Raw genomic sequence first — 27,607 nt, 5'->3', positions numbered from 1 at the left:
AATATCTGAAGGATTTGAAAATATTAAAAATCCTTATACTCCATAAGAGTGTTTATTTGGCAGGAGCCAGCTTATTTTAGGGATTAAACCTGGATCTGAAAATAGATTTACAAAGAAGAATACAAACTAAAGATGACATTTTATAACCACCACAGTATTCACCTCCAATCTGTGAGATATCTCTGCAAGTTTGGTTATTGCAGGCTCCTTATAAACAAATTCCTGTTCATCCAAATCCCCGAACTTGGTTCCATAAAAACCAACACGAAAATAGGTGCCAAACATCCGCTTACCATCCTAGGTTTAGGAAAATGAAGAAACTTTAATCTTTTTGTTTTTCACATTCTGCTTATATTACTATCAAAACATTGCAAAATGTTTTACTTAAAAATATAAATATTTTTATTATTTTTCAAATGAAGGTAGACCAACATAAACCGTCTTTTTTCATTTTTTTCCTCACAAAAATTATGCAAGTAGGGCTTTTATCAACTGACTAAATCACATATGGTATATTTTTTCAGAGTTTGTTAAAGCTATAACATTGGTCAGGTTTTTTTTTTTTTTTAAGTCCATATAATCAAAATAAATCCTTACTGCAAGAAAAGATGCTTGGTATAATATGAACTGTGTCTTAACTGTCATATTATTTGAGTATAAAGGTACATTGAAAAACAACACTAACATACTTTCAAATTAGCATTAATGCCTTTACATAACTCTTTACAAGTATAAAAATGAGAAAAGTTAGGAGCCAAGTATAGCATCTGCCATACAGTGGACAGTCAGTAAAATGCCAAGGCTCTCAAGAAGCAGTAAAGCAAAAAATCTGCTATCAATATCCCTCCACTGATAAAAAGTATTTATATGTGGAAGAGTAACTAAAGATAAAACAGAAAGAAAATCTGTAAATGAAATAAAAATTTTTTTGAGATGAGGTTATTGTAAATCCCCCAAACCACTCACTGCATGCATTAATCATATATTGACACTTCTTAAACAAGCACATTTGAAGATAAATATTTGGAAGCTTTCCATGCTATTTTTATAATTTAGACACAAAGCTATTTCTGAAGGATTTTATGGCAGCTCCTATATACACAACAACACATTAAATATTTATACTACTCTGAATTCTCTTTAAGCCTAAATTTATTTTATGTTTATTTTTCCTATACAGTAAAGACCAGAGATTATAAAGGTAAGTTACAAATGTTATGGGTAATTAAGCAAAATAGAAAATTTTGACACTTAATTTGATAGTTTCACAAAACCAAGGGAAGGGAGAATACAGTGACTTAAAATATCCCTATATCTTTATTCAAAATAAGTATAGTTGTAAAGATAAATGTTTGGAGATAAAGAAACTTGAGGTTTCTAATCAAAAACATTTCTTCACAGTTTATTTCAAAATTTAATAGACATAATATTAACTGATTTCTATAGCAAATAAAATCTCTAGGTATAGTAAATGAATTAAAACAAAATTCTATAGAAAGGACAGTAGAATTAATTGGACATAACTTTCCTATCCTTGTATTTGAATACACATGACCAGGATAACTCTGCATCATGCACAACCACAAGAATAGGATCCTCAATGGAATAAGTTCTACTCCATTTATGTACAGTATGCCAAAATACACTCTACTGTCATATATGTTTAAAAAGAACAAATAAAAAATAGACCTGCCCCCCCCCCAATTTTTTGTTTTTAAACCTACCAAAATACTGATTAAAACCATTAGTACACCAATGGAACAATATAATATTAGTAATTTGACAAAATTAAGAAGGCATTGAATGGGAAATAAAGGCATCTGAAAAAAATCACTTAAAAGTTTATGACTGTTATTTTTAAAATAAGTCACATACATAAATAATATACCTATACAAAACCAAAAATATTAAAATACTATTATTCTAGCTATACTACTGAGAGATTTCTAGTTTAAAATACTATTTCAACTCTTCAATATTGTGGCCCTGTAAACATTTGAGGTTGGCAATCTGGACTTATTTCCCTTACCTAAACCTTCCAGTTCTCAATTGATCTTCATATGACAGGAATTACAATCCTGTTTGCATGTTATTAGTTTTTCAATGCTACCTTTAAAATATGGTATCCTAGAAATAGACACAATATTGTAGATGTGACCTGACTAGTGAAGGTATCAGTAGGATCACTGCCTCCCTAAATCTGGACATTGAATTTTATTCATACAGCATTATGATTTGGATGTGAAGTGTCCTCCAAAGGGTTATGTGTTGGAGGCTTAGTCCCAAATGCAGCAGTGTTCAGAGGTGGGGCTTTGGTGGAGGTGACTGGATCATGAGGGATCTGACCTCTTATGGAAAAGTAGTAGAAATTGTAAGGTGGGGCCTAGTTGGAGGAAGTAGGTCACTTCTGCTTCTTAGGAGTCTCCCAATCTCTTGCTCAAGAGAATAAAAAATGTATTCAAATCATTACAATATAAAGCAGTATATGCTATAGCAAAAAGTGCTGTGAAGGGAGGAAAGATTAATCTTGTTGGAGCCAAGTCACAAATAAGGTTTTAGTCATAGACTGGGTTCTTGACTCAAAAGAATTGATCAAATGGAGTGGGGAGGGAAGGAAGTGACATTTTAGTAGATAGAGTGGGAGGAAAAGAGAGGCAGAGTCATAAAACAGAACATATATGAGGGAAGTTATTTATTCATCCATTCAAGCATTTATTGAGTGCTTACTATGTGTCAGCAAACTGTTCTAGATACTTATGATAAATCAGTGAACAAAAGAGACGTAGGAGGTAGGGTAGGCCCCATCAAGAAGGTGACATCTGAGGGTGGTCTGAGAGATATTCACATGGATCTCAGGAGGAAGTACATACCAAGCAGAGGAAAAGCCAGTGCAAAGTCCCTGAGACAAGAGTCTACCTAGTGCATTTGAAGAACAGGAAGGTGAAGAATGTGGCTAGAGGAGAGTGAGTAAGGGTGAAAGCAGGAGATGATAAAGTCAGAGAAGTAACTATAAGGAGTACTGGCATTTAAAATGAATGTGTGTATGTGTGCGTGCATGTGTATTCATGAGTTAGGCAAGACATATCAAGGATTGAGGCTACAGAAAAACAAACACTATGAGTTTGGATAACTTTAGTTTCAATTTAGAAAGAGTCCTCTACCATGAAACCACTGGCCCTATCCAGTTAACAAAAGCATAATCATAGCTTCACCTTCAGGAAAGACATCACTTCATTTTTATTTCTTCAGTTTTGGACCATAGGATGATCCCTGTTTCTGTTTTTTTTTTTTTTTTTTTAATTTACTTTCCTATAATCTAACCTATGTTTATCTAGAATGATCTTCCTTTACTTCTATGAATTCTTTCTGAATTTCCCATTACTCCCATACTATGGCTCATTCTTATTTAGCAGTTATACTTAACTGCTTTCACAATTTTCTGGGAGGTGAAACTATGCCCCAGACAAAGAAATTCATCTGCCATGTCTCTAAATGATTGAAATCTCTTATGGCAAATCTATCTTCAATCAGTTCTAGTTTTATCTTTATAATGAAAGAGTTCTGTTGGGCTAGCTGTATATTTCCACAAGGATATCACTTCTAATCTCTTTTAGTCTCACCCAGTTGCTTTCCACTATGCTTCCTTTAAGTTAACTGATTTCCATATAGGTATACCAGATTTTCACACAATGGTAATATCTCTTCCTATTAGATCTATTCCAATTAAAGTACATTTATCACTTCCTTCTAGTCATAGATCTCAACTCGGGAACATAACAAATCATAGATTTTATTATTCTAAATCTTATTAAGATTTCAAGTAACACTAATAATACTAATGATGATTAAAAAATCATAGTAACAACAAAAATAATGATATTCAACAGTTTTCAAGTACTTACTCTGTTCTAGATACTTACTGTGTTCTAGACACTGGCTAACTATTTCATATGTATCATATCAATTCTTATTAGAACTCTAAGAGATTGGTACACTTATTGGTACTCTTTACATATGAGACAAAAGCAATTTTCTCTAGATCACATTTTTATTAAGTGGTGGAGCTGGGAGTTAAACCCAATATACTTGACACCTAAATCCAAGTTCTTGATTAAGCTATGTTCCCTATATTCTATATACCAATAAAAACTTTAAGTATGACCTTTGAACTATCATCCTCTTCTCTGATGTTTTCCTTGATAATTCCTGTGAGTTTTCTTGAGTAATTCACTTGAGAATTACCACCCTGTGTTTTATCTTTCTCTGTTCTTTACTGTAATTGTTTTGTCATATTTGCATATCCTTCCTATGTACTCCAGCATAAAATTCAAGTTGGCTTACCTATCAAACATATTCTTCTAAGATATACCTTACTCCATTACTTAATCAGAAATTTAGTTCTGCCCATTATATACCCCAGTCCAGAAAAAAAAGTCATGCTTAATATCTACATATTAAACATTTGCTGTCTATATCTTTTTCTTCCACAAAAATAGCATAAGGAGCAGAACAAAATCAGCAGTATAGTATCTCTCATCAGTGGCTCAGTAATGGTCTATATCAATTATCAGGGACGCATCAACTACTAGAAAGTATCTCCTCTTAGAGACAGTAAGATTCTTCCCACTTACTGTGTTTTCCTTAAATGTCTCCATATTTAACTTCACCTTCCTGAGGTACTCAATTGATGTTTTATACCTACATTAGCCTTTTGTTGTTGTTGTTGTCATATTTTCCCACTCAGCTGCCTAAAAATACTTGTTTTATATTCCATCCTCTCAACTTTTAAAAATCTCCTTCTTTCAGTGTACATTCCCTTCCCTTCTGTCAATATAATCAGCTGTTTTTAATTCTGCTCCACTTTTTATTTACTTGGATGAGTTACTTTTTCTCACTCAGGTTTAGAGCAGATTAAAGACTATAAAATTCAACAGAAGCCATTAGGTCAGATCTATGGTCTATTTCTGAGCACATAAAAACCAAATATTGACTCATTTATGTTCATCCAACCCACTACCACTAATAAAAGAGTTAAAACATAGTCATTCTGGATGTTTCAATCTCAAAATTTCAGTAACCAACATTTCTCTATTGATACAGTAGAGAGTTTAGCTTAATAAAGCTAACACCATCTTTCTAGCCTTTCTGAAGACTATAAGATGTATCTACAAAGGCAGGGTATTCCCTTAAAAGAAATATGTTGTAATCTTTAAAAATAAAACGAAGGGTCATGTGATAATGTTATTAGAATTTGGGGTGGATTTTTTTTTTAAAGTGTAAACTTTATTGGTATATTTCTGAAAACAAATTGATCACTATTTGGCAAATGGACAAATATAACTTTTGAAAATAAACATGCACACAAAATATGAAACAGTTATAAAATTCTCATAAAGAGATTCAATATTTTTCTTTCTTCTAAAAGTAAAAAAATTGCATCCCAAGAAAGAAATGATTCATCTCCTATAATTTCAAGAAAAATAAAAGGCCTTGTGGAAAAAGTGAACATTAAAGAATCATTAAGGAATGGAAACTGGCAGAGTAGAAAACAGCCACACAATTCCTTGAGGGGTCTGATTTGTTATTTTGAATGGTAAATACTTCACCGAATTGTTAAATATCACAACTCTTATCTCTTTTTCTCCCCATCCCAAAAGTTTGCCAAGTCTGTACAAAACAAAGGAGCATAATGAAAAATGAAACACAGTGCTAATATATAAACCCAAAGGGCTTTTTTCTGTAAATTAGGAGTGAGTTATTAATTTAAAAAGTCTTCCTACAAGGTATAATTTATCCTTATTGGATTTCAATTCATGAAAGTTCTATAAGAACACTAAGAAATTAGCTAGAAATCATAGTTTTTAGGAAAAAAATGAAATTACTGAGGTTTTCATAGAGTCATAAAGAAAAATATTCACAACATAGGAACTTACCACAATAGACAATAGTAAAAGTAGGGAGTAGGGTCAGCAACCAGGGGCAAGAGAGAAGAGAAAACAGAAAGCATTTTAATTAGGGAAATTTCAAAATAATTAAGCAGCAAATGGTAGCAAACACATTCTTTTTGAAAATGCAAGCATCCATTTAAGTTTTACAAGGGAAATGCAAAAAACAAACGTGCAACAAATTTAGAAGCTACAAAGCTAAAGGTCCAGTAAAAAGTAGTGACAAAAATACAAACAAGAAAATAAAGTCTGTGCGACTTTTACCATGCAATAAACATGATGAAAGAATGGTATTAATGTCATAACCAGTGAAAATAATACCTTTCAGGGGTCGATTTAACATCAAGCAGACTAGTAATAAACTGCTCAGAGGTTTCAATGTATTACTATAATTTTCGTTATACAATAATTTCCATCATAGGCCTAATTTTCAGCCAATTCTACTACATGTTAGACTATCCATAAGGAACTTTATCTTTCACAGATAACCATTGGCTCTTAACTGAACCAATGAAATTAATTATATCTCAGGTATTAATAAAGTAATATACATTTAATCTAGAGAATTAAAGTAGATGTAAAGGTTCTGGCTTCACCTAAAGAAAGGCAAAAGGTGGGGACTATTTCAGAAATAGAAGAAAACACTGTCATAACATTCATTCCTAAGGTTTTCTATTTGGGTTCCAAAACAGATATTGCAATGCAAAACCAAACAGAGAATTCTAAGCTGTTGAGTCAAGATAAACCTGACTACAAAGTGAGAGGCAAAGCAGAGAGCTTTACAAATATACCTAGCTTTAAGTGGCTGGGGTTATAGCTCAGTTGGCAGAGTGCTTGCCTCTCATGTAACGGTCCCTAGGTTCAATTTCCAGCACTGCCAACACTCAAACACACACTCACTCACACTCACACTCACACCCCTAGACTTAAATAAACCTGATTTATATTACCTAGTTTTACCTTAGCAAAATAAATTAGGGCATAATTTACAGAATTCTTTTCTTTTCAGAAAGATATAAAACAACAGTAATCATTTTTTCCTGAAAATTTCCAGGTAAGATTTGGTTTTCACATAACTTTTTACAAGCCTAACATATAAAAGGAAGTACATATAGTTTTTAACATTATCAGAATATGAGATCAAATTAAATTTCAAGTTCTATCGATCTTTTTATCCCTCTCATCACAAACTTTAAATAACAAAAGTGAATTTCTTTCCTCAAGAGGGCTTAAACTCAAGGTGATATAACTCAAGATCAAATTAACACAGTATTTCATCGGTGCTAAGATGCATGGCTTTTTTTGCTCATGTTTTAATATCTCTGTAGTTGGTATTCATCTCTCAACTCACAGGATGCCTTGGTTTAACACTCAAGGGTTTGTTTTTGTTTGTTTTTTCCCTTTCTTAAAGGCATATTAAAGTAAATAGTATGTCTTACAATTTATGGCATCTTAGAGTAGATGAAATATGGTATTTTATATTTATACCTCTGAGCAATAAACATAAATCGACCTCTGTAAAATGAGGTGAAACAATATGGTTAAAAAAAGAAATCTGTGTATAAATGTTGATGAAAGAAATGTTTCAAAGGATAAAAACAAACTAAAGTGATGACAAAGTGGCTCATTTACCAAAGAATCTCATTAGTGTAACATATGGATTTCCATGCACTGCCTACACCTCTTAATAATAAATTTCTTAAAATAACTTACAGTATTTTAACAAAATTTCTTTGGTTAATGAATTCAGTTGATAGCAGATAGCAACAGAATGCCCACAGCTAGCAGATGTGGGTAAAGCATTGGCATAAGAAATCTGATCAAATCAATCTATTAGTGTCTTTAACTAACTAAAACATTACCTACCTCCCAGCCAGTACTCTGTATAATAAAAAGTAAAAAAGGGCAAGTCATATTTTAAAAAATATATTTAAAAAGAAAAAAAAGGCCAAAGGAAGATGAAGAGTGTAAGGCATCATATACCATAATTTCTTCTCCATGAACAGAACATTATAATATTTAAAATAGCATGTTCTTTCATTTAAGACCTATAATAATTTTATAAAGTGCTTGTTTAAAACATAGAAGTTAAAATATTGCCTTTTGAAATTTGAAACTTTTGAAGTGAAAAGTGGAAAATACTTTTTAAAATCAAAGTACACATTTTGGGGAAAGAAAACCAGACACTTGTTCCATTTATGTGTCTAAATCAGATCTCCAACTATGGTGAGCTGTGCTTCACTGAAATATCCAGGTTAAATTGGAATATAAATTTTGATTTTGCTCAAATGCTACTAATATAAAGGGATGAAATTTCTTGGAAATAGTTCCAAACTCGACATCAACAATTTGTAATTTATAGCTCTAGAAACTGGGATAAGGTTCCTTCCTTAGTAGATGTACAACTGATTATAAAAAGACCCACCTGTTATGATCCTGAAGCCTAATCAAACTTTAGCAACTATAATATTTTAGAAAGTAACAGAATCCTGGCTTAACAGGATCAGCAGCCCTCTGTTATTTTTAGGTCATATAAATTCATTTATAACTGCTTAGCCCATAGCAAGAAAGAGAAGGCCAAGCTGATAAGATAATAAAGTAGGACTAGTACTGAAAGGAGATAAATTCTACTCTACCTCCTTTGTAGAGAATGGCAGCAGCAGGTAATAGCACGGTAGCACAGGCAAGAAAACAGAAAAGTGGAGACTGGAGAAGGCTCAATGAAACATTTCAGAGTATTTCAGTGGAGCCTGAAAATCAATTGCTAAAACCACACTTAATTTCAATTTTGGTGACAACATGGGGATTACATAATGAACTATAAAGTATTAAATCATACTGTTATAATTAAATTATATAAGATCTATTTTTTTCATTATTTTCACTAAGTACTACTTTCATATTACAAACATAACAAAAGATGATAATGTAAACATCTAGGAAGAATGAAGTTCAGTTGCAGTCATTAAAACTATTAGAAGTTCAGTACAATTTCACATCATTGAATAAAAAAGTAAATCTAGAAACTTTTTTGGCAGCAAAGGAATAAATATCAATTTAAAAATCAGATTCAATTATAACCTACATTGTGAAACAGAAAATAAATCAATATTTTTAAAAACTTTCTAATAAGCAATTTCTATTTATTTATTTATTTATTTTTGGTACCAGGGATTGAACCAGAGGTGTGAAACCACTGAGTCAAATCTCCAGCCCTTTTTATTTTTTATTTTAAGACAGGGCCTTGCTAAGTTGCTGAGGCTGGCTTTGAACTTGAAATCTTCCTGCCTCAGCCTTCTAAGCTGCTGGGATTACAGGTGTGGGTCACCATGCCTGGTCTAGTAATTTATTTTTAAAAAACAAAAGAAAAAAAAAACAGGCTATGTGTAAAGTCATAATGATCATCATCTACTTTAAGCAAATTCATTTTTTGTTAATTAGTCTTTAGCCATTAACCATCATTTTGAGTGCTCACTTATAATCCGATTAAAATGATCACTTCATGGAATTTAGTTTGACATCAGAACACTAAGGCTTTTACACAGTTTTCTCTGCTTATACTTAAGCTAGAAATTGGAATTATTACCTGATGAACAATTTTGCTGAATGCTTCTTGAAGTTTACCATGAATTGTGGATAGTTTCTTTGCATCCCGATTAGCTTCATGAATAGGAATAAGTACTTTGTAAACCTCATTAACTGCTTCATACATGCCAGCCTATAAAAATAATGTTTATAAGACATTGCATTTTTATATTAATAAGAAAGTAAAATAATTGTGATTTATAAATTCACAATATTTCTTCTGACAATACCACTGAAGCTTTTCCAATAGGACATTAAAATAAACACTATTATTTTTTAGCTGTATTAAAATGTATAACAAAAGAATTTTACACAATGTATGATCTCCTCTGGATGGATAGATATGTATGTATGTATGTATACACACACACATATACATATGCATATTTATGTTTCTATATAATTTGAATTGGACATTCTGCTTTTATGTATCCCATAATTACTCCTTTAAGGTATATATGTGTATGTGTGTATATACTTACTTCAAAAGATTTTTGTGGAAACTAATTCTGAGCAGAGGAATAAAAAAAATTCAATTATTATACTGGTCATTGATACCTAATTCTACTATAATCTGATAATCTGGGTCCTCCTGGGAAATTAAAACCATTTACTTTTCAAAAATACTAAGTTGACATAGAGAATCTCCTATAGAAAAATCTTCAAACAATTCGATCATTAACAAAATATAAGAAGGTTTTGAGCCACCAGATTTTCTTCTCCTGGGGGCTAGTTAGTCGGCCACTGGTTGATCTGGTTATAATCAGAGTGGGAGACAAAATGTGTCTGTACTACTCTTTCATCCCTTATCCTTAAAAATGGATTGATACTGTAGAGAGAAGATGGAGATGTATTACAAAAGCAGTTGATGAATTCTCATTGCTTCATAAATCAGCAAGCATACTCTCCCAAGGATATATACATGAGGCCCTTATATTTCTTAGTTCATACAAGTATATTTAAGCAATAATATAGCTAATCGTGAAATACATAATTAAGATGTTCAGTAATTATTTAAATTAAATTCAAACAGATTAAACTGAAAAAGAATGGAATTCATAATTATGCAACATGTAATTATGTATATGCAATATACAGCTATATACAAAAAGAATGAAATTATATATAAGCAAAAAAATTCTGTAATATAGGTCATTGTCACCCAATCTAAATGCACTACTATAAATTATCAAAATTACACATACAAGGGTCCGGGGTTATGCCTCAGCGGTAGAGTGCTCACCTAGCACATGGGAGGCAATGGGTTCAATCCTCAGCATCACATAAAAACAAATAAAATATTGTGTTCATTTATAACTACAAAAAATTTTTAGAAAATTACACACATAATATATATAGTTATGTTTACTGAAATATTCTGTAAAAACCCAAAAAGCTTTCTCCCTTGCAGAAGAGGGGAGGAATTGGACAGTCAAGGTCATTAGAGGCAAGACATTTATACTCTTAAGACTAACACTACTACATTTTATTTATTTATTTACTGAATTTTGTGTTATTGGGGATTGAACCAAGAGGTACTCTACCACTGAACCACATCCTCTGTCCTTGTTATATTTTATTTTGAGATGGGTCTTGCTAAATTACCGAAATTGCCTAGGAACTTGCAATTCTGCCTCTGCTCCTGGGATAGCTGTGTGCCACCATGCCCAATTTCATTACATTAAACAGATGTAGGTGCCAATAATTATGATAATGATAACAGAAAGCATAGTAGTACTTACTTGGACACAGCACTTTACATATTTTTTTAACTCACTGAATCCTAATAACAATTCCATGGAGGTAAGTACTATACGAGGTGAAGTTGATACATAAGAAAAGTGAGACACTCATAGATTAATTTGTACCATGAAGTAATAAAACAAGTAAGTAACAAAGGTAAGAACATTGGCAATATGCCTTCTAAATCTGTGTCATTAGCCAATATACTACTACAGGATAGGGCTAAGACCTGGAGAAGAAACAACCCATTCCCAACTGGGAAGGAGAGCAGCTTTGCATGTTTCCTCAGGCTTCACTCTTATCCTACCATGAACCTCATTATCTTCCAAACCTTGGTGCTGAAACACTGAACACTAAGCAGAAAAATCAGAGAAAGCTCCAAGCATAATTTGGCTGTTTTCCTTCTGAAAATATACCATCTGGGCTCCATCTTACTGCTTCAATTCTTCACAAACAGATGGGAGGAGATAAGGATTTTCGGTAGTCAGGCAAGGGATTCCAAACATAGTTTAGAAAACTTAGGTAAGTTTCAAGACCCCAAAATCTACCTAATAAGGCTAAAAAGCAACCAATGGGATGGATATCTAGCTATAATTTTCTGCTCACCAAGGCAACACCCAACACACTGGAAAGAAGAGTCTCCATTTCACCCTGTATACAAGCTCTATTTATACAGCCATGTTAGTCCACTCAAGTAGAATTTAAATTACCCAGGGAAGTTTTATTTTATCTGTTGCAGACTATATGCTGGTTCATAAACAAATGAAAAACACTGGGTAAATAACAAGATTATTAAAACAAAAAAGGTAAGCAATGATGAATCCTACATGCTAAAGGTATTTGGAGGAAATTATCTTAAAGGAAAGGCAAGATCACAAGTCAGAGAAAATAAATATACATGTCACTGATAATTAGGAGGTATGAAACTGTGGAAAGAGAATGAACAAGAGTCATCTACCATAGAGAAAGAAGCAGCTGCTTGTTCCAGTAATCCCACAAGTCCTGACTCAGTAAAGTACTTTCCAGAGCAGATACCTTCTTCATCTGGAGATACCACATCATCCGAGACTGCAGATTCTTCCAAAACATTAGATGAAATATTCTAGGGGAAAAAATTGAAAAGATTTGCAAAATGGAATTAATTTTGTAGCATGAAAAATGTACATGAAGAAGTAATTAAAGGTGACATATAATTGTCAGCTTAAGCTTAAAAAAAAATAGGAAGGGCTAGGGACATAGTTCAGAGTAGTAGAGTGTTTGCCTAGCATGTGTAAGGCTTTGGGTTCAACTCTGAGCGCTAGGAAATAAAGGGTAAATAATAAAAAGACTTTTAGTTTTTGAAAATGACAATAAAATGGCAACACTATTGCTAGATAACTTTTCCCTCAATAAAAAGTTGTGGGAAAAAAAGATTAAGAAAAATCAAGGACTAAAGAATGATATGACTTAGGACATCTAAGTCTTTCTTCTTGATTTAGCTGATCTCAAAGATCTCTGTGTAAGGGAAATTAAAGTACAAAAGTGGTCTCCTGGGTTGCCTAAAAAACACTAAGTTAATAAAAAAAAAAAAAGGCAGGTGTAATAAAAGCCTTATTACCCTATAATATTACAACCAGCCATTGTTTCTAAAGTAAGACATGATACATACATACATACCTTAAATATATTAACATAAACTTTTACTGTAAATGTACACTCATTGTCAACTTTTAAAGTAGGTCCAAGGCCTTTTCTTTGCACATGGGTATCCAGATCAGAGTTTTATGCAGTTTCTCTTGAGTATAAAGTAAAAACTTGAATTTGAAGATAAATCAAATTATCCTAAATTTTTAGTAGATTTTCCCCTCCATCTTTTTTATATTTGTCTTATACAAAATTAATTCAATAGCAATTATTTTAGAGGTTTACCTTTACTGAATCTTTGCAAAACATTTAATTTAGTTTCCAGACAAGTAATTTTCTTCATTTTAATATCATCAGAAGATATAATACTTAATTAAATTTTGTAATATCCCAAACCTGTCTTCACAGGTTTTTGAAGGAAGGCAAAACATAACTGCCTCCTGCCTCCTATTTTTTTGGCAATATAAAGGAATGAATCCAGGATACTCTATTACTGAACTATACCCCCAGCCCTTTTTAGAATTTTGAGACAGGGTATCCCTAAAGTTTCCCAGGCTGGCCTTATACTTGTGATGCTCCTGCCTTAGCCTCCTGAGTTGCTGAGTGTACCACCACACTTGACCATAACTGACTCTTGGTAAGAAAAGAATTCAATTAGTGGGTCAGAGGAAAGTACCTCTACTAGAGAGTAAACTATCATCTGTAAATTATGATATTAATATATTTTACACAGAGAATGAAGAATGTTTATTTATTTGGTGTGTTTAGTAAAAGCCAACTAACAATGTGGACTGTAGCACATTTTCAAAAATGCTAAAGACCATAACTGGTTACAAAGCAGCAAAGGCAAAAAAAAAAGGAATTATTGATAATTTACAGGTAAGAAATTATAGAAAGAAAGTTAATAAGAAATACTCTTTAAAATGCATTAGTGGAAAAAAATACATTAGTGACAATGATAGTATAATATTAATGTTAATTGACTTCATCACCTTGAGCTTTAATTTTTGTGCTTTCTTTACAAACTGAAGGACTCTTTTTTATATACCAGTGAGTAATATTTAGAACACGAACAGAACATACCTTGATTTAATGTATACCTGGCAGACTCCTACCTGAAATGTTACACATCCCACAGGCAGATATTTCCGGTCCTCCAACATGCTCAAATATTCAGCAACGAGTGCAGCTGAGTGGACTAGACATTGTGCAGCTTCAGCATGATTGCTTCGTTCCGAGTGTTTGCCAGCCATGTTCTGCAACCAGGTCAATCGTAGATCTGGAGAGGTCTGGTAACCTTTGGCAATTCTAATTGAAACAGAAATTCTTCTCTATTAGCATGTGCTTCGCAAGCTAGGAGAAATTTTAGATAGCTTGTTCAGAGTTTACATGGGCAAGTTTCTGTTTCTGCATACAAACTATCAAAGTGACTTTTGTTGTTGTTGTTGTTGTTTGTAGTACTGAGTACTGGGGATTGAACCCAAGAGTGCTCTACCGATTTATACTATTAAAATACAGGTTTCCTAAAATATAAGAAGTCTGGGATCTGGGACACCAACATGTTAAATATGTGTCTATGATTATTTTTGAAATCCTGTTTTTGATAAGCAATGAACTGGTATGCATAGTTCTTTTTTAAAAAATTGCTTAACTGCGGCATAAGTGATTGGTAATAAACTGCAGATATTTAAAATGTACAATTTGCTAAGTTGTGACATGTATATACCCATAAGACCATCACCACAAGTAAGATAATATAATGAACACATTCATCAATCTCAAGTTTTTTCATACCTGTTTGTCTATATTCCCTCTTGCTCTTTTCACTTCTTCTCCCACCATTCCCAGTCAAGAACTGCCTTTTATTACTACAATTTTACGTAGTTCTTAAGAGGTGACACAGAAGATCTAAAAAGCAGCTTGGAACTTTTCAATCTACCATTAGAAAATCACTTAAATAATATTTGTACATTTAATTTTTAAAATCTAATGTTATTTAAGTCTTACCCATTATATAAAGTATAAGAGAATCAAACAAATATTACCTGTACATTAGATCAATCAACATTTCAGGATCTTCCTGGTGTTCCTTCATTTTAACAGTATCAGAAAGGATCATGTGGAGATTGAAAACCAGATCTTGGACCTGCAACAGAGAATTATATAAAAATGTTTATTATTCATTTACAATCACTAAATTGGGAGATATTTCAGATAAACACCTAGATATTTCAGAACAAATTATATGATATTGATAGAGTTTTACAGAGGGTAGGAATGCTGGGGTATGGAAAGGAAAGAGTAGTAAACTGTAAAAATTGCTTAGACCATGTTTTTCCAGTTCTTTCACCTGGAAACATGGAGAGCTATAAGCAGAAATAAACTATAAGGATATAGGGAATAAAAAGTATAAAAGAAAAATTCTGTCCTATGTTTCTGATTTGATTAAAATATAATTTGTAGAAACTTTAGTTTTTAAGGCAAACTACTATTTGACTAATAAGTGGGAGTAATGTTTCATTATAACACTTTGTCTGTATTGCCTAAATCTATGGTTTTAGTTGTTACAAATATACAGAATTAAACCGAAAGATACTGAGTATCCCCAAAAGGAAAGGTATCTTAATTAAAAAAAAAAAAAAGATTCAGTCTTCTCTGAGGCACATGATAAGAGGACTGAAAGAAAAACAAAGGACTCACCAGCAAAAGTGGACATTTGATTTAACAATCAGAAAAGTGCCTATTTAACAAACGTACTTCAATTAATAATTTGTAAAGTAACATTTCTGACCTGATCAGGAAATGTTGTTTCCCTCAATTCCAGATCTTCTTCAGCATATGTCAATATTGTCTTTAAAGAGCGTCTTAAAAATTCTTCGTTAAAATTCTGAGATGTGCCCACCAAGGAGGATAGTGACATTGTTACTTGCATTTTAACCCTGGCAAAGTTCTGTAACAGAGAAATGGTCAGGTCAGTATTTAATATAAGAAAGCTTAGAGTAAAAAATGTTTTTTTTTCCTTTGCCAGAAGAAAAAAAATATTTCATGAAAAAAATACCATTCTGAGTTAATAATAAATTTTAAAGTAATGAAATATGCATATTGAAATCTTATCTTTAATCTTAACGCATCTTAGAATCTTACTACAAACTTAGACTCTTACTACGAGTAATGTGCTAAGAAAGAGGGTTAAAAAAAGGCACGTGTTAAGAGTTGAATCAGAATTGTGTCTAGTTCTCTATGTTTATCTATTGTGAGGTATGTTATTAACAATAACACTACTTTATTGATAAGGTTAAGAAGCCTGGCTGACATCACAAAACCCTTAAGTTGTAGAGGTAGCATTTAAACTCTAGTCCATTTAATTAGGTCCGTAACATACTTCATGCATTAAGTAACTTAGGGCAGAATCTTTTGGAGTGATGCCTTTAAACATTTAAGATGTACATTCTTCCCTTTTTAGTGTAAATCCATTTCTGTTCCACCATTCCCTGTTATGAAACCACTCTTAGGAGGTTATCAATGATAACCAACTAATTGCTAAATCCGGGATACTTTTTGTCAATATCCTATACTTGACAAATCTTTGTATATTTGGATATACTGATAATTGAAAATTTCTTCCTAGATCTTCAGTGGCACCACTTTATACTGGTTTTTCTATTCTTCACTCCTCTTTCAACTCCTTTGTTCCTTGGTTGTCTTTCTTAAATACCAGTGTTCCCAAAATTCTGTCAAAAATCTCTCTTCACATTTGATATGCTCTGATGCTTTTGCCTTCAACTAGCCTAAATATGTATTTTTGTTTTCAAATTTCTCTCTAGAGCTTCAGACTATCCTGTTTTAATAGAGAGCTCCATCCAGATGTTTCAAGAGTACCTCAAGGTCAACATGTCTAACATACTTTGCCTTCCTTTTGATTATCTAAGTAAATGACGGTACTCTTCTTGTAGTCATGCAGGCTAAAAATCTAGGGGCCATCCCATACTCATTCTTCCATTTTATTGGTATAATAAATCTAATCCATGCTATCCCCAAATCTGTTCTAATCTGTCCTTTCTCCATTCCCAATGCCACTGCTTTAGTTTTACATCCTTACAATTTCTTTCTTGGATTACAGTAATAATTTCCTAGTTAATCTCCTTGACTTTTTCTCTTATGTCTTAAGGTCATCTTCTCTGTGTAGCACCAGGCATTTTTCTGTAATATGCATATCCTAACACATCACTCTCTCCTTAAAATACTCCAGTGACCTCCCACAGCATTAAGGATAAAATTCAAGTATTCAATTCAGTAAATAAGTCAAACTATACAGTGCAAGTGAGAGTACATTGAAAACCAAAGAAATATCTGCCTATAAGTTAGTCTAGGTCTTTGCAATTATGACTTTATCCCTTAGTATTCTCTCTTCCAGCCACAACTATCAAAGAGTGACAAAAGGCTTGTGTTTGCCTGTTTCCTTCTCTTATCTCCATGACTTTCTAATTATACATGTACAATTTTCTTGACTTAAAAAAATTCTATCCACTTATTCATCTGGATAAATTAGTTAATCTTGGGTAAACCTTTGCAGTTAAAGCATTTTCTCTTTCTGAAAACCCATTCCCGAGTCATAAGCTGCTCTTCTATGAGCTTACACCAGTGCCCTCTGCTTATATCTCATTATATTAACAACAGCAAGCACTTATTCAGCACCTGCTCAATACCACACACTGTTGTGTTTTACTTACTATTAATTTATATAATACTCACAGAACCATCCAAAATAGGTTCATCTATTAGATGAACACTGCTTATTCATATCCTGTCCCATTAAATGCTAAGCTACTTGGGGGAAAAAAAAAAAAAGGACTCTCCTTTCATCTATGTTTGCCAAACTGAGCACACAGGTGAATACTTTAGTGTCTGTTGAATATATCAACCATACACACCATTGCCAATTTTAAATCACCTATTCCTTTTTAGAGGCACTACCTGTTAATAATATGATAAACTGACCCTTTCCCTGTACTATATAAAGCTTTCCTAAAATAACAGAAAAAAGTATCAAGAAAAACCTCTAAGTATAGTAAAATTTTAGGGACTTTATTTCAAAAACTAAATAAAACCGATAAAGTAACTAGACTCTTTTGTTCTGGATTAAGAAAGAGCACTTGGTACTAAGAAGAATCTATAAAATAAAAAAAATTTAAAAAGAAGACTTGTGTGAATAGCAATTTCCTACTACTCCTCCTGAATTTCGTGAAAAATAAAAGATGAATAGGGGGGCTGGGGATGTGGCTCAAGTGGTAGCGCGCTCGCCTATCATGCGTGTGGCCCGGGTTCGATCCTCAGCACCACATACAAACAAAGATGTTGTATCTGCCGAAAACTGAAAAATAAATATTGAAACACTCTCTCTCTCTCTCTCTCTCTCTAAAAAAAAAAGATGAATAGGGGAAAAAAATCCCATAAACTCTATCTTCATCCAAATGAGGTGAGACATAAAATCCATAAATTTAAAAAGTGAGTAAGGGTTGTTAAGATAAGCTAAGACAGGAAGTAGTTCCAAAATAAGACAAATAAAGGGAAATAAAGTGAGGTATTCCAGGGCACAGATTTCAGAACTAAAGGGAAAAAAAATAATCCCTTTAAAAAGGAAACTTGCCTTAAAGTGAGTTTGTCTGGAAAACAAATAATCTAAAAATCTAGTAGGACTCAAAGATGGACCACTCAGAAAATTCAGGAAGTTAAGAAAGATGTGCATTTTATAACAAAATCCCAGTAAAAACATTTGTGTGTGTGTGTGTGTGTATGCTGGGGGGGGGGGGGTGTGGTAGTGGGAACTGAACCCAGAGCTTAGAATATGTTAGGCAAATATTCTACTACTGAGCTACATCCCCAGCCCTTCTAATTTTGAGACAGGGTCTTGCTAAATTGTCCAGCCTGGACTTGAACCTGCAACACTCCTGCCTTGACCTCCTGAGCAGCTGGGATTTTTAGGGATCCATCAGACACTCAGAAACAAAAATACATTCTGAAAGGCACTTCCTATGCATAGTTGGACCAATAATCCAATTTATTCTGTTGATTAATAAAATGATAAAAAAGATGAGCAAAACTCACCAGATAAAGAATACAGACACGTATACATTAACAACAGGGATACCAGAAATATGTTTTTGTCATTGTGTGAATCATGGAGTGTACTTACACACACCAAGTTGGCTATAATATGGTGATATAATATTACAAGACTACCATTGTATAGGTAGTCTGTCATTGACCACAACATTGTTAAAAGATGTATGACTTAATAGAAAAATGTTGTAATCAAAGAGATGAAAATTCTAAGGAAATATTTTGCTTTATATTATACAAATTTATGAAGATGTTACTTTTAGGAAGAAAAAAAGGAAATTATGAGAACTCAAGGAAAGATGGTAAGAATGAAAATCAAATAACAAAATAGGAGATTAAATGTGAGATGGTACAAGAAAAATTCTACTTGAAAAAATTTACGTGAAAGTGAAATTTTAAAACTGTCAAAAAACAAAAGAATATGATAGGTAAAAAGTAAAGCAAAAAAAGATCCAATTTATGTATAACTGGTACAGGAAGGAAACCCAAACACTGGAACAACACAAATATGGAATTTATATTCAAGAAAGTTTTCTGAAATACATGAATTGAAAGTATACATTATATGCCTGAAAAATTCAACAAAAATCAGCCTGTACCAAGAAACATTCTAGGCAGAGGCCCTAAGCAAATTAGCAAGACCTTATCTCAAAATAAAAATTAAAAAAAACAGGGCTGGAATGTGGTTCAGTACTCTTGGGTTCAATCCCTGGTATCAAAAAAAGAAAAAATACAACATATGAATATCTAATAAAAACTTAAATGAAAAAAAGGAATTTTTTAAAAACTGTGAAATGCAATCATAAAAATATCAAGCCAAGAAGCCAAAATATTTAAGCCTTTAATTTTCTTTATTACTTTCTTTTTATTGAGTGATAATTAACATTTTAAATTGATAAACATACATTTATATTCTAAGTCTATATTGTCAAATGTATGTATATGTATATATCTATCTATATAAATGGTATAGGAAACAAAATTGGAGATTTGGACTTCTGTAAGATATTCACAGAATGAGAAATATCAAGATAATCTAAGATTAGACTCGAAATGTATAAAATCTCCATGCTCTTCTAAAAAACTATTTAATAGCTATCTATTAAAATTATATTTCATTATGAATCCAGAGAATTTTCATGGGAAAATACTTACATTCCCAATCTCAAAGTTTTGTCTCATGAGTAGGTAAAGTGAGGCACTAGCGTGTGACCGGATAGTACTGATACTACTGCTACAGTGTCGAAGAAGCCGGAGGCATAAATCAGCACACTGTTCTGTTTCTTCTTCAAACAAGAGTTCAGGGAACTATAAAAACAATATCAACATTGAATTTACACAGTAAAAATTCCAGAGATATATTAATATAAACCTGAATTGGACATCTGGCAGATCAGCACAGAAACTAAATGGATGGTTAAAGTACAATATTAACTAATGGTTAACAGTGGGACCACAGCCAGACAGATGGGGTTCAGATATTGATGATGTTACTTACCAAGGTTACTAGTCGGGTGACCTTGGACAAGTTTTCTCATCCATAAAGTAGGCCTAATAACAATATCTACATGGGATTGTTATGAGGCTTCGATCAGATAATGTGCAAAAAACACAATTTAATTACCAACATATAATAGTTCTATATTTTTTATTTTTATAAAACAGTATAAAAATATTTTCACTGGCTAAATTTAATCAACAACACTGTATTTCATCTTCTAGGATGACACAAAGATCAAACAGTTACCTTTAAAATTTAAGAATATACTATATTTTTAATATACTATATTTTTTAGAGGAAAATAAGCATAGGAAAGAAGTATTTGAAGCACCTGAACAAATAAATACTTTTCTATTCATCATAGGATAAATTAATTTCACTGGGTTGATTGCTCATACATTACATTTCTGATAAATCAAGTGGAAAAAAGAACAAGGTGAAGAGAAAATAAGAAAAGCCCCAAATTTAAGATTAACTATTAATTTCAGACCACTTTCCACATCAAAATTCTTATCTTTTATATTAAAAATTGGTCAATGGTGATCCAAATAAATGAGAAAAAAAAAAAAACGTGATCTTGGATAACGGTAATAAAGAAAGCAAAGTCAAACAAGACTATAGGTACAAAATAACCTACCTTTGACACAAGGGCTCTCTGGGTAGCAAAACAGTGTTGCAGATAAACAGCACTTTGGTTACAGGCCATGCTATGTAGCAGAACTTTTAGCACTCCACCAAGAATGCTCTCTTTGGACTCTGTTACAGAAACTGTCTGCAATTTAGAAATAAATAAATAAACAGAATGGAGATACACTTGCAATTTGGTCAGGGAGGTAAAATGTGTATAAAAAAACAAATTTTTATAAGAAAATAATAACAAGTAGGAAGACTTCAAGTAGAAACTGAGTAGGATTTGGATAATATAAGGAGGAAACAGAAAAAAAAGAATGGACAGAATTTAAATGAGAAGGAAAAAAAGAGAAGCACACATATAATAGTAAGAAACCATAAAGTATGTTCTAGGGAAATTTGTAAATAAATCTGGACTGACTTGAGATTTATGTAGAAAATAACTAGAGTAAGGTTGAAAACATGGAGTGGTGCCTATGGTAGAGAATTTCAGTTGTATGCCACGGCTATAGCTATTTTCTTTCTTTTTTAAACCATTTTCTTTCTTTTTTTAATTGAGCCATATCCCCATACACTCAGTCCTTTATTGCATTTTATTTAGAGAAAGGATCTCACTGAATTGCTTAGGACCCCACTAAATTGCTGAGGCTGGCTTTGAACTTGCGACCCTCCTGCCTCAGCCTGCTAGGATTCTTTCTTTAGGAACAGAAATCTTGGATTTTAGCTGGGAACTCTGAATCCAGCTACAGAGAAATGGGAAAAAGAGAAGTTTAATCCTTTGAGGTATGCCCTGAGAGGCATAAGTGTATACTATGCTTCTGCTGCACTGACTAAAATGTAGATGTAAGGGCTAAAGACTGAAAAAGTGTTTTGAATTAGCTATCTTGGATTTATTATTTCTTCTGATTCTCTCTCTTTTTTTTTTTTTACTTCAATTAATATAGTACCAAAACATAAGAGCTTCTACATCTGAAGAGTTTCCTATCCTTAGGCAACCAAGAAATACTGAATTTTTTATATTTTAAAAAATTTTAAGTAGGGCAATAATAAATAAAGTAAAATATTTTAAGACGAATAATCTCATGGAAAGGTAGAGAATGGATTAAAAAGAATACAGAGTGATTATTAAGAAATAGGCAGTCATTGACATAGCTTTGAAATAAGAACCTGACAGAGTGGTGGTAGTTGAAAAGGAATGGAAGTAGAAGGTGAGAGGCATATTTACTAAAACAAATGAGAAATCTTGGCAATTGATTTAAATATTCTATCTTCTACTTGCTGGCTGTGTAATCAAGAGCAATCACTTAACATTTCTGTGGCTAACTATTCTCATCTACCATATGGGTATATTGATGATTTCAACTGCATGTTTTAATTTTGTACAGGGAATTGAGCGTAAGGGTGCTTAACCACCAAGCCACATCCCCATCCCTTTTTGTATTTTATTTAGAGACAGGGTCTTGCTGAGTTACTTAGGGCCTCGCTAAATTGCTGAGGCTGGCTTTGAACTCATGATCCTCCTGCCTCAGCCTCCCAAGCTGCTGGGATTACAGGCATGCACCACTGCTTGGCTTGCATGAGTTTCTTGTAAGAACTCATGAGAGTTAATATTTGTAAGGTGCCTAAGACAGTATCTGACACAGAAAAAAATTAAATAAATGTCAACTGTAACTACTGACACTAATAGGATAAAACTGACTAGAAGGCTACTAATAGGACCAAATAATATAAATATATAAAAAGCTTAGCATGGTACAGTGGCACACACAAGGCTCAGGCAGGAGGATCACAAGTTAGAGGACAGCCTCAGCAACTTACTAAGGCTCTATGCAATTTAATGGGACCCTGTCTCAAAATAAAAAATAAGGGCTGGAGATGTAGGTCAGTGGCAAAGTGCCCTAGGTTTAATCTCCAGTACCAGAGAGAGGGGTGAGGGGAGGGAGGGAAGAAGACTCTGTGTAAATTAAAGTCCTAGAACTCTCTTGTAGGTAAGCATGGCTATGCATACAAGTTTAAGATAGTGTGTAAGGATAACCAAACAAATAAGTACTCAGTGGTCATTTAGAAATGCAAGGTTAAGCTTTGAAGGGGAAAAAAAAAAGAGATACAGCTTTATAATCATCCTCAAAAAAATAAACATTGATACTGTGGCTGTGAGAAGAGATATAATTAATAATTAGAGAATCAGACTGCTTAGAACTAAATCTTTAGAAATTACTGATATTTAAATGAAGTTACACAACTCAATAACTACTTTCCTCCTAGCTTAATTTACCAAGTCTATACTTTAAATTCCCTCTTCTTTGTGTTCTTACCTGGACAACAATCTCTAATGTATCTAAAATGATTAGGTTTGCTTCAGTAGCCAGATTTCCATCAATTAGTGCTTCATGTTCAATCTCTGCTCTTGACCTAATATAAAATGGCATAAGAAATTATATTTATCTTTTTAAAAGCCATAACCCTAAAAGACTTTGAGGATGCATAAAAATGAAAATCTTGAAAACATTTTAAATATTTGTGTGGATAACAAAATTATTTAAAAAGGCAGTATTTAAAAAATGTTTTTGTTTTATCCTATGATTTGTTGACCATGCCAATACACATTCTCTTACCCTACTACAGAAGCACAATGACACTAAAAGTGTAAATATTTAAATACTTTTGTTTTAGCTTTCAAACATGCAATAAACGTGTAATTTCATTATGAAGATTAGTACACTGACTCTAGGTGGTGCTATGTGGATTTGTATTTAGGAATGCTTCCTGTAAAGCAGAAAACATTAAGAATTCATCTTGGCATTCCCAAAATTTTCAAAGTATTTATTCAGGACAAAAGTACTTATTATTTCTCAGGTTTCATCTAACTTTCTACCAATTTTTTTTATACAAATATGTTCATAATATCTTCAGTGAGATGAGATAGAATCATACATTAGAAATAAAACTGAAAAAAATCTATGTGAAGTGATAGATATGCTAATTACTTTGTGGCAATCATTTCACAACTGCACACACATATAGCAAAACATAATGTGGTACACTGTAAGTATGCATATTTTAATTATTACTCAATAAAGTGGAAAAGGCAAATAAAGAAAAAGAAAGCCATTTGATGCAACAAAGTGGTTTACTTGAATACTAACATTTATATAAATACCACTTAATGGAAATTAAAAATCAATAAAATTATTTATGGGTAAAGTTGACATTTTTAAGTAGCAACAGATAGAACCTATGTATTAAAGTGGATAAACAACACATTAAAAAAAAGTAAAAGGACATACTAAATGCTAACTTTTTGAAGTTCTTAGGTCTGTAATTGTTTTGTGTCTTCACTATTAGCACTAAACCACTAAAGAAAATGCTTCATGAATTTAATGTTTTACAAATTGAGGAAAATATTAAATACTAATATTTTTATATTAAAATATTAGCTCAGTAGCAGAGTGCAAGTTTAGAAGGCATTCGAATAAAACACAAAATAAAATACAACCATTATCAGAATTAAATTAGAAAAGAAAATATTTAATGTTGACACTTAAAATTTCCAGTGAGACTGCATAAAGAAACATAACAAGACAGTTTAAGCAAAAAAAAAAAAAAACAATTAAGAAAACACCCAAAAAGTCTTTCTCAAACCAGAGAAGAGAAGCTGAGAGAATAAGTTACACAAATGAAAAAATAAAAGTAACACATTAATAATGCCTGGCTGCTTGTGACTTCTGAAAACAACAATACAGGGAAAAGCAACCAGAAAAATGGACTTGGCAGTTGAGGAAAGTACACTCAAACCTGAAGAGTTCTCACATATTTATATTACATTTAGTCTCTGATCATTTGAAACTCTCATATATATATATGATACTGATACTGTTATTTTTCTCTCTGCTGGCTCTCACACAGCCTTGTTTCCTGTGTTTTGTGATTTTACTGTCTGTAAGAAAAAATTTCTGGAAGTTTATTTGTGAGAATCTTCTGAGGCTTGGGCTACAAATGGTTACCCGGGTGACCCACCCTCCTGGTTTGCCTTGGAAGATCAGTGCTAAAACTGGAAGGAACCTGGATGAGTAAGTCAGCTTATTTTTTGGGTTAGCCAAGCTAATTGAGGACTAGCAATTACGAATTCTCAGGTGAAAAATTTAAGCCCCTCTATGCGAGACTTCCAGCTAGGGAAGTCTCATCACAATCCTCTGGGTGGTAAAAAGGGTCGTCCGGGGCTGGGGTTGTAGCTCAGTGGTAGAGTGCTTGCCTTGCATGCATGAGGCCCTAGGTTTGGTCCCCAGCACCATATAAAAAAATAAATAAATAAAATAAATGTATTTTTAAAAAGGCGGGGGTCGTCCAGTCTAAGTGCATTTCTACTCATTTTCAGCAGTGGAATCCATGTCACTAGTTTGCTTGCATGCTAGAAAGAAAAGATCTGCATTATTTTTGTCTTTCTTTAATTTTATTCTAAGATCTAAGAGGGCAAATATTCATTTTGTAATTCTTTGCAATACTTGAAATTTTTAATTTAGTGTGACACCTAAAATTGTTCAGAAAATAGCTGCTCATTGCACTTTCCCCTTGGATTTATTGGGGGAAATAGGTTTTGAAATATATCACACATTTCGCTAAATATGTTCTAATCTAAAATTTAAAAATTAGATATATTAACTTTTGAGATTTGAATGCCTAATAAATATAAAACTAAAATTAATCATCTTCCTCTTCCATTTGAAATTCAACAAGTCCATAAGAAATATAAATTAGAAAGTTATATTACTTGTCAAGCTTCTCTGTGTTTTGACGCCAATGAGTCATATCCTTTCTCCATCTCAGATTTTCTTGACTTCCAAAGGCACTTCCAGATGGGCTTCTCTCTGTCAAATAAATTTCAAAACCAATTTAAAAATGATATTTCCGTTGAATCACATCTACGTATAACTGTAAACATGTAAGAAATGCTGCAGGTCATTAATTTTGTACAGTCATTTTATCCTTAGTACAAGTGAAAAAACCTCCGACAATGATGTTTTTTATTTGACACCTTCAAAATAGTTACAAAAAAAATGTTTGCTACATGGGATATTTCTTTTAAAAATCACTCTTTTAAATAAACAAAGGTTCTAACAATGCTTTTCTTCCAAGACTTTAAATGATATGATATTTCTTCCTACCACTTCCCCTCGCTTGCCTCATTACAGTTTTCTTGCTCTCTTTCCTATTCCCTATTAGCATGTATAGTCTCATGTACTCCTGATTTAGGACCTCAGTAACAGCTGTTGTTCCTTTTACCTGATTGCTTTTCTCAGAATTTTCACAAATCATTCATCGTTTTTTCAGAAAAGTCTCCCCCTACTCTCCAACACTTCCTTTCTCTTAATTTGTTTTATTCCTTTCCATAGCACATATAACTACAAGAATATAAGCTACTTAAGAACAGAAATGATATCTATTTTGTACAGCATTTTATGCCCATGTTGATAAAGTGTCTGGCACATATTGAGAGCTCAATAAGTTTCTGTTCAATAAATAAACAAAACAGAAAGAATTCTTTATTACTTCCCTTGGTCTACATAAGGCGGGAAAAGAGGAAGGGGGAGGGCGTTCTCTGGAGAGGTTTCTAGATTTGAAGGAAGACTAGAATATTATGGGCTCTTTTAAGGGATAGTACAAATTATTCATAAAAATCCATCAGAAGTGGAGAAGGCATTGTGAATTGTGGAGAAATATACAACATACTTTAATGGAATCAGTATGATTTTAAGCTTTCAACCAGAACACTAATGATCTTTTTTGAAAAAGATACTTTAAATTGGTTGAGAGGATGGAAGATTAATGAAAGTGAAAATTCATAGTTCAAACTGAAATTTAAAAAATAAAAAAAACAATTACCATTTGCCAAATGATAAAAAAGTCTATGCACTTTCCTATTTTCTTCCCTTTCCTTTCTTCCCTTCTTTTCCCTTTTTATTTAAAAATCTCTATCTTTGAGAAATTTTGTAAAAGAAAACAAAATACATGCTCATAATAAGGTAGCTAGAAAAATAAATGCATGTAATCTATTTACATTTCTATAATTTTCTTTTTTCCCCAAGAAATTATCTCTCACTTCCTTAGGTGACATAGTTTAGATGTCCGAAGGTAAATAAGAAAAATAAAAGCTTTACTTTTTTAACACAAGAAAAACTTTAATTTTTACATTCAAACAATAGTAGTTGTACTCAGGCCCACAGGTTAAAAAAAAAAACAATATAAGATAAGAGTTAATAGTCCCATTCTCTCGGAAAATACACCTTAAAAAAAGAGGTGTGGTATAACACAAAGAATACTAATTGGAAACCAAAAGATTCTGCTTCTGTTACTTAGTTTTATGACCTCAGGCAAGTTATTTATTATTTTCTTAACCCAAAAGATATATATATGTGTATATATATATATATATATATATATATATATATATATATATATATAT

The 27,607-nt window shown here is 32.4% G+C and overlaps 1 protein-coding gene across 1 annotated transcript in view; it reads right to left on the bottom strand.

Annotated features, from left to right (window-relative positions):
* The window catches only part of Dock7 (dedicator of cytokinesis 7), a 181,412-nt gene that overhangs the window by 19,997 nt on the left and 133,808 nt on the right, over positions 1–27,607 (bottom strand). The window contains exons 32-41 of the mRNA XM_048816301.1: positions 25,916–26,021; positions 23,463–23,559; positions 21,155–21,289; positions 20,172–20,324; positions 15,688–15,846; positions 14,942–15,042; positions 14,012–14,204; positions 12,232–12,375; positions 9,532–9,663; positions 163–297 (exon numbers count right to left, since the gene is read on the bottom strand). Of these exons, the coding sequence (XP_048672258.1) occupies positions 163–297; positions 9,532–9,663; positions 12,232–12,375; positions 14,012–14,204; positions 14,942–15,042; positions 15,688–15,846; positions 20,172–20,324; positions 21,155–21,289; positions 23,463–23,559; positions 25,916–26,021 (1,355 nt within the window). The remainder of the gene's footprint in view (positions 1–162; positions 298–9,531; positions 9,664–12,231; positions 12,376–14,011; positions 14,205–14,941; positions 15,043–15,687; positions 15,847–20,171; positions 20,325–21,154; positions 21,290–23,462; positions 23,560–25,915; positions 26,022–27,607) is intronic.

This window comes from Marmota marmota, unplaced genomic scaffold, assembly GCF_001458135.2.
Source record: "Marmota marmota marmota unplaced genomic scaffold, marMar, whole genome shotgun sequence".
Taxonomy (NCBI): Eukaryota; Metazoa; Chordata; class Mammalia; order Rodentia; family Sciuridae; genus Marmota; species Marmota marmota.
Note: the sequence above shows the minus strand (reverse complement) of the source record. Positions and strands in the feature narration are given on the sequence as shown.